The sequence below is a fragment of the Nannochloropsis gaditana genome (assembly GCF_000240725.1).
Source record: "Nannochloropsis gaditana CCMP526 unplaced genomic scaffold scaffold751, whole genome shotgun sequence".
Lineage (NCBI taxonomy): Eukaryota > Eustigmatophyceae > Eustigmatales > Monodopsidaceae > Microchloropsis > Microchloropsis gaditana.
The window spans coordinates 6,364-14,036 of NW_005803202.1; the positions used below are offsets into that span (position 1 = coordinate 6,364).

The 7,673-nt window shown below is 48.9% G+C and overlaps 2 protein-coding genes across 2 annotated transcripts; both read right to left on the bottom strand.

The window, feature by feature from the left end:
• Nucleotides 1-1,025, bottom strand: NGA_0470400 (uncharacterized protein). Its single transcript, XM_005853760.1, has 2 exons — nucleotides 869-1,025; nucleotides 1-692 (listed from the first exon to the last, which is right to left on the bottom strand). Exons 1-2 carry the CDS (start codon nucleotides 956-958, stop codon nucleotides 111-113), a joined length of 672 nt encoding a protein of 223 aa, XP_005853822.1. The 5' UTR covers nucleotides 959-1,025; the 3' UTR covers nucleotides 1-110.
• A 629-nt stretch (nucleotides 1,026-1,654) lies between these two features.
• Nucleotides 1,655-2,602, bottom strand: NGA_0470300 (diphthamide biosynthesis protein 1; the record flags this gene model as incomplete). The annotated part of the gene is made up of 2 exons (XM_005853759.1): nucleotides 1,655-1,785; nucleotides 1,999-2,602. The coding sequence occupies 2 exons, from the start codon at nucleotides 2,600-2,602 to the stop codon at nucleotides 1,655-1,657; spliced, it is 735 nt and encodes a 244-aa protein (XP_005853821.1).
• Between the last annotated feature and the right edge of the window lie 5,071 nt (nucleotides 2,603-7,673).

A 7,673-nucleotide genomic window follows, 5' to 3' on the forward strand; every position in this document is an offset into this window, starting at 1 on the left:
CAACGGTTAAATACAATATTCTTTATGCAGTTATTTACGGGTTTCCTTGTTATATTTATATGAGTAATGGTCAGGAATCCTCTTGCTATTACAGACTTATGAGTACCGCTCTAGATTGGTATATTATTCGCCTCCTTTACTTCCCAAATGCGGGTGCTCAACCGTTTGTAACCTTCGTCAAGGGGATGTATACCATCCCACCCAGTAGGTATGCTTAGATTGCGAGCATCAGCCACATGGCAGTCTATGGGAGCGCCCTCACAAACCCGTTTGATTCCCTCCATCCCATAATCTACTGCTTCGGTCATGTTAAAAGCGTAATAAAAGCCGAGATAGATAACGTGCTCGACGCCGTCATCATGCATGCAAAGCAAAAGCTTTTCAGCAATGTCCATGGCTTCATCTATCTGCTTACGGCATTTGTCGTTGAATGCCCAGCAATCATCTCGCACGGTGATAACGTCATTTCCTCCGCCATTCAGAACAATTGTAGTGGGCACTGCTGGTGCCGTTTTCTTTCGCATATCGCCATAAACCTGCGGTACGCTTTTTACCCATCCGTCGTGTAGGCTTGAGCCGATGAGAGCGTAATTGTCAAGTTTTTGGCCCGAGAATTGGTTCAAGTATTTGTTAATCGCTCCAATACCCCACACACCATCACGGCCTGCCATGATCGAGTCTCCAACAAGGACCTATTAAATTGTATAGTTGACAAAGAAGTTGCATTCTTTGAGTAAGGTATAAGGATGAATACATTTAATTCTGGGCGTTGGTTGATGGAACTCTCACAGAAAATTTTGCTCGTTCTGTTTCTACCACCGCATAGCTACCAATAGTTTCGTAAATGATCCACGTCGTGCTTACTTACTGTGCTGGACATGCCTGTGGAGAGTACAGGTACTGTTGACATGGCTGTCATGCAGACAAGAAGACCGAACTCTCGCAGATGTGTAGGCATCGTCTAAATCTTGTTTGCGCCCTCCTCCAGCCTTCTCGTCCAGGAGCCAAAGATGATGTCCTGCCGTAATGGTTAGCGTAAATGTAAGGACGTTTCTAGTCGTTCGACACAGGTGCTTCTATTTCTACCTCTTGAGTGTTACAGATAGGAATCAGCAAAGTTCCGTCAAGGACTGGCAAGTAAGAGGAGGTAATCACGCGTCGCATCGAACAACAAACCACATAGTACTCAAGCAAGGGACGAGCACTAAACTGCAGCACATGCCGGGAGAAATTTTAAAGAAAGTGAGGTCGTTTACACATTAAGTAAGTCATCACCAGCCCAACAGGGCACTTTCTAGAGCGCCTGGCGGGCCATTTAATTTTTTGTTGTCGAAGCATTCATAATTCAAAAAAACGTTTGAGACGCATCCCTCCACGCCATGATTCCCCAAATAGCCATACGGGCACCGTTTTAAGCTAAAGAAGTCTTTGGGGGACATACAGCGTCTCTTTTCCCTTTTGCATTGTAATGTATAATTCATTTTAGATTTTCCAGTGGTGCCCATATTTATGCGACTACTTTACTCCGCTTCCTGGTGTTCGGTCATCTATCCAAGCAAAGGCCCAAACCCCGACAAAGAAATGGTTCCATGGAAGAAAGTCCGACAGATAAAGGTACATCCAAGTATTCCAAAAGCGATGTCACTATATGATTTTACAACATTTGCCGTTTCGCATTAGCTGGGTTAAAATTGCCCCACGCTCCACCGTCTTTAGCATAATAGTCCATCGGGTAGCTCGCCTCGGACCAGGCCTGCCCTCCCAAAGCGACTTCAAGCTCGTAGGCTGTCAGTACAGGATTCGGAAAGAAATGCCCCCAATCAATCGACAGCCGGGGACAAGCCACCTGCACCCAGGCGTCTACCTCTTCATGTAAAAGCTCCAACTTCTGAGGCGTAATTTCCGATAAAAGCAAGATAAATGCCTCTCTCCCTGACCTTTCCAGTAGGTCCATCGCATGTTTTACCAATGCAGGATTTCCCTGCCTTCCTAATGTACCCAAGATGACACCCCAGCGTTTGGCCACCTTCCCAGCGGCCACGGCTTGTTTGCGAAGGCGAAGCATTTTCGGGGTGTCGTAGATTTCTCGGGTCAAAGTTTTATCGTAGGGGTCATACCGGTAGGCTTCTAAGGATGGGTTCGCAATCATCGCTGCTTCCAAGTGGAAGCGCCCGTCGGCAACAAAGATCAATGTATCGAACTTTGCGGCGTCCAGCGTAGGGGATGTGCATCCCAGTACCTCTCCCGCTGAGAGAGGCCGCGCCTGAGGGACGGAGACGGAGGCAAAGTGATCTGACAGCGCTTTGGCCGACTCGTGCACAGCGGAGATGAATTGAATCGTTCCCATCAGACAGACCCTCCGAGGCGCTTCCAGGTTCCGACGGAGGCTGTCGATCAAATGGGCGGCGTCGACGCTGATCTCGACGAAGACATAGAGCGCCTTGAGCGCGGTGCAGGTGACCGGCACCAGACAGCTGTGTCCGTAGTGAACCAAGAAATCCGCTCCTGCCGCCTTCGCCCCCAGGTCATCGATACAGCACGCGCCGTAGGTGACGTCACCCATCACCACCACCTCCTCCACCGAAGGGACGTAGCGCTCCATGATGTCGGCCAGCGTGCAGGCGTACATCAAGAGTCCCTCGGGAAACTGGAGCGCCACGCATGTGGCTCCCGCTTCTCGGAGCCGCCATATCGTCTTGTGCACCTCAAAATTGTAGTTGGACGGCAGCTGTGCGATGGCTTGAGCCAAGGCGGGGTCTTCAAGGATATCGTCAGGAATGCGTTTGACCTTGCTGACAAAGCGCTGAGGGCAAAGAATGTTAAAGTGGGAGTGCGAAGGTATAAGATATATGTGTATACTAAGTCACTTCGATTCTTAATTGGTTTGGGAAGGCTGTAAGCATGCTTCATTGATGATACCCCCGCGGGTGGAGAGGATTGACTTCGAGGCACGTTCACTTCTACAAATTAATCTTCACCGTTTGTGTATCCGATGTCGACAGCAAACACTGCGTTTACACTCTACGATGTTGATTTAAGCCAGGAAATGCATTCTTGGAGTTGGAGGGAAGAATCACCTTCAAAGGTCGTCGGGGGGCGGGGCCCGAAGAAGAGCTAGGGACGAGTTCCCCGGACGTCGGCTGTGATGTTGAGGTGGCTGGTGTCCTTGTAGGCAAAGGTGCCTCATCCATTTTGTCAACAGGTGCGGCTATCTTGACGTATGGAAGAGATAAAGCTGAAAAAGCTTGCCCCTTTCGTGCTATCAAACGCGATTAGCTCTTCCCGATGAGGGCGAATAAGGCCTTAACAAAAGTATCCTGACACTGCCGGCCACCCCTTGATATTTTCTGCAGCATAATTTGCAAAAAGTAAAGTGAAAGAGATCTGTATGAGACTTTATCAGAACTCCAGTCCAGGTAATCCCTATGATTTTCTTTCCCCTTCTAGCTATAGAAACATGCATCGTGCTGGGACCACGCCTGTGCTACATGTGTGCGTACATCGAGCAGATCCCGCTCTCCATCCAGAAAGAGAAAAGCAAACCACATACGCTGACATGTAATAAGGATGCCTTCTAAAAAAATTATGAGACCTCTTATCATCCATGAATGACTTTGTTAAAGGGCTAGACCTGCTTGGAGACGCTAATGCAGAGGGGTTGACCTGGAGGACGTCGGACGTATCCGACTTTCCAACCGAGAAGCTACACAGGTTTAAAAAAATGCATTCAGTTATCATGATACAACACACGGCAGTATTGCGAATGATTTCCGTCAAGTAGTTGGGCCATGGGTATGAGGACGAGGGCTTCACTGCCTCAGCGAAGTGGTCTTCCGGGTGTTAAAAATGTCGTATCGCACTTTAAGTGAGTGGTGGATGTTTCTCGATGTGTGGACAGAATAGCGCATTCTGGGTACGTGCCAGAATGAGCCGAGCCGATGTACCACCCGGCGGAATGCACTCAGGGGAATATAGATTCTCCTTGGAGAAGCAGGTGTTGTCATGGTGTTACCTATCTGGTATTTCTGTGTACCTTTCAACTCCGGGTGGGTACCGTCAACCTAAAAGGACCTATACTTATAGCTACGGGACGGGTGGCATGAGAGGGTGGGACTCCTGCCAAAAGGTCTGTGTGACCTGGATCTGTTTGCTACACGCGCGCACCGGAGAAAGCAACACGCACGGAGAGATGTTCTGCACAGTTCTTGTCCTTTTGTCTCTGAACTCATAATGTGAGTTTACCCGAGAGTGCTACCCCACTTCCCCGAGGTCGTTCCCCTCACCCTCGTAGAGCTTGCTGCTAACTTGCTCTGAGGGGCGACCCAATGATTTTTACAGTAGTAGCAGCGGTATAAAAGTGCGATTGCGTGCAAGTGAAGAATATCCCTTCGTGCGTGTTTCTTTGCCCAGTGCGCGCGTGTAGCAAATATGCACGGGACCGCACTTTCATACCGCCTGCTACCACTGTAAAAACCGTCGGGTCGCCCCTCAGAGCAAGTTAGCAGCGAGCTCTACGAGGGTGAGGGTAACGATCTTGGTGATGCAACACCCCCGGGTAAACTCACATTATGAGTTCAGAGACAAAAGGACGAGAACTGTGCAGAATATCTCTCCCTGCATGGTTCCTTCCCAGTGCACGCGTGTAGCAAACAGACCCAGGTCCCACAGACCTTATGGCAGGAATCCCAACCTCTCATGCCATCCCGTAGATATACGTATAGGTCCTTATAGGTTGACGGTACCCACAGGGAGAAGAAAGGCACAGAGAAATACCAGATAGGTAAAACTCTGGCAACACCTATGTTTTGAAAACGCCGCCATTTCGATGATCCTGCTTTAGCTCTCTTCCACTTAGATTTTGTTTCCCGGAGGGGGAATCGCAGCGATGTCACAGCGTAAAAGTCAAACAATCCAATTTTCTCGTGAGGGATATGATGAACATAGCTCTTCCATTTGTTAGAGGAATGACAACCAAAAAATATGGCCTTTCTGTAACCAGAACCTGAAATGGGATTGGGAACAATGCAGCGTTTCGTCTTTTCCTCCCATACACTCTTTCCCTAGGATTGCATTGCTATGTTAAAAATCCATTAAAGAATATTTAGTGCTACGTGATAATTGGATTACAAGATCTGTTAACCCTAACCCTAAATTAGAGCGCGGCAATCAAGAATTTTCATACTTTACGAATGATTTTTGAATGATGAAGATGTTAAGTGCATTCTTTGAAACCTCTTTCTCGTAGGCACATGTTTTGATGCGGACTGCAAAATCGTCTACTTAGAAATAATTAATTTTTTTCCCTAGAGCGCGACGCCTACCCCTATCCTTTCGTGCCTAAGACCTGCCAGAATCATCACAGATATACAGGTATCCCTGCTTTGTGCTTTCAAAGCTGCTTCCTTGGTTTTTCAAGAAGCAAATGATAGCAATACCCACTTCCACCAAAAAGTCCCGGTTGCAACATCCTAACTCATGAACTTGATAGTTGCAGACAGCCTCTTCATATAACTTGCAGAGGATGCGATAGCCCTTGTTACGTGCCGTCTATCACTGCGAATAACCTTCAAACAATTTTCCTTCAAAGGTTAAGTCGCATATATCCTTCCGAGGCCTCATTGGTTCAAAGAGAAACGTTTTACGTGAAAACTCAGCACAAGGGACCGTCGGATCCAGCTTGACATCAGGGGTCTCGAAAAAGATACCTTCTCTTACTACTTCCGCTCACAGCACAACAAAAAGCCGTAAAAAGTAGCAGATAAGAGGCCAGGACTGATGCAGGGCTTCCAAAGATAGCTTCGTGCACGCCAGTGCATTCGCGGCCATACGGCCCATTTAGGTTGCGAACGATCTCCCGAAAAAGTAACGGGAATCAAGAGCGTTTTCCTGTAGCGCGCACGGGAGGAACGCACCATATTTTTACAAATAGGCACGTGCTATGTCCTGTACTAGCCTGCTGTAATAATCTGAGAATCGTTCCTTATTTTTCTGCAAACATTTGCTTGTAATTTTAACTTCGACAGCTTATCCTACCGACAGGCATCACATAGTACGAGGAGGTTACGCGTTCTACGAAAGCAAATAAAATGGCTGACAATTCTCTCTGGTCACTGCTTGTCCTTATTCTCCTCATTATTGCCGATATCATTGCTGTCTCTAAAGTTTGTCGGAGCGGGCGCTCCACCTTAGTGATTGTACTTTGGACTCTCCTCATATTCTTCTTTCCTGTGGGTGGCCTCCTCATTTGGTTCTTGCTCGGCCCACGAGAATACAGCGCAAATGCGCCAGTGCAGAATGCAGTGAGCTGAGAATTGAATGGACGACATGTGGTCCAAGAGAATGACGGGATGAAGTGGGCGAAATGAGGGACAAATCGTGAGGGTTAGCGGCATCTATTAAAATCAACAAGGACCACAAAATGTGATTTGCGTCGTCCGCAATTTCATCGTCTCAAGCTTGAACACTTTTATTTATATTTGTCTATACACATAATTTCTCTAATCCCTTCACGTCCTTTGTCAATCTCCATCACGCGTTCCCCTCCTCCATCGGTGGGATATCTCGCCCTGTCCTCTCCCTTTCCTCATCCTTGTCCTCGCCGACGAGCTGGATCGGACCCATACCCAGCGACTCTAAGAACTGCCAATCACGGATGAGGGCCTGAATCGCTCTGTCACATTTAAATAATAGGAGTCAGGGCGGAGGACATCCCAAGAGACCAGACATGAGGGTAGACGTGCAATCACAAAGAGACACAAAGGTGGTGGGGGAAAGTCGTCAGCCCGCCATTTGATAACCTTCCATTTCTACATAACTACCTGATTTCCTGGCCTGGGGGAGTAGCGCGAATGCCGAACGGGTAAGGAGCGAGACCAAGGCCCTCTCGAACCTCCTCAGCAGTCGCTGATGGCCTCCACCTAGAATGAGATCAGAGGGAGGGGCGGCGATGAAAGAGATGACAAAGCCACGATGAGCGGAAAATGGGTAATCATGCCAAGTCCCCCGCAGATATCACGGCTAGGAAAGAGTCGTGCCATTGCTACCTCTTTTTTACAGCATTCCTCTCAGCCGTGCGGGTATTCCTCAACCCCATGCAGTCTCCTTCCTATTCGACTTTTACAGCCAACCTTGCCGACCCCTACCTCTCGCGCCCTCCCTGTCTCCTGGCCCTACTCCCACGTACTCTTCCTCTTCGCCCTCCATGGCGTAAATCAAACCGAAGAAAGGGCAGTGCTGCCGCAACCTCTTGTAGTCCCACGACCGGGTGTCAGAGCTGGCCTCAGGTCCTGGAATAGGATGAAGGCACCCCAAAGAGGCAAAGACCGACAAAAAATAATAAGTCAGGGCTACATGTATGAGCTCCGGCCTTTTTCCAATACGCGGCCGACGGCTCCGCGACTTTCCTCCATGTCCTCTTCTGCGAAAACCCACGGTGCACGCCTAACCTCCTCTAAGCTTCACTCGGTCATCTTCCCACTGCATCGCTCAATTCCATATACCCTCCCTCTTCTAGCACCCACCAAGCAGTATGCTCCCCCTCAGAGGGTGCTTTTCCAGGAAGCGAAGGACCTGACCCACGGCGGGGCCGGGAGCGGCAATGACGAAGGTTGTATTGCGCAACTTGAGTCCCTCCCTGCTCATTCAACAAGAAGAAGGAAGGGAGCGGGGGGGGG

Excerpts from the sequence above, each read along its gene's own strand:
- NGA_0470400 (XM_005853760.1), bottom strand. The coding sequence starts at position 958 with ATGCCTACACATCTGCGAGAGTTCGGTCTTCTTGTCTGCATGACAGCC. Across the intron at positions 693-868 it reads CCACAGGCATGTCCAGCACA|GTCCTTGTTGGAGACTCGAT; the intron begins GTAAGTAAGCAC and ends ACAATTTAATAG.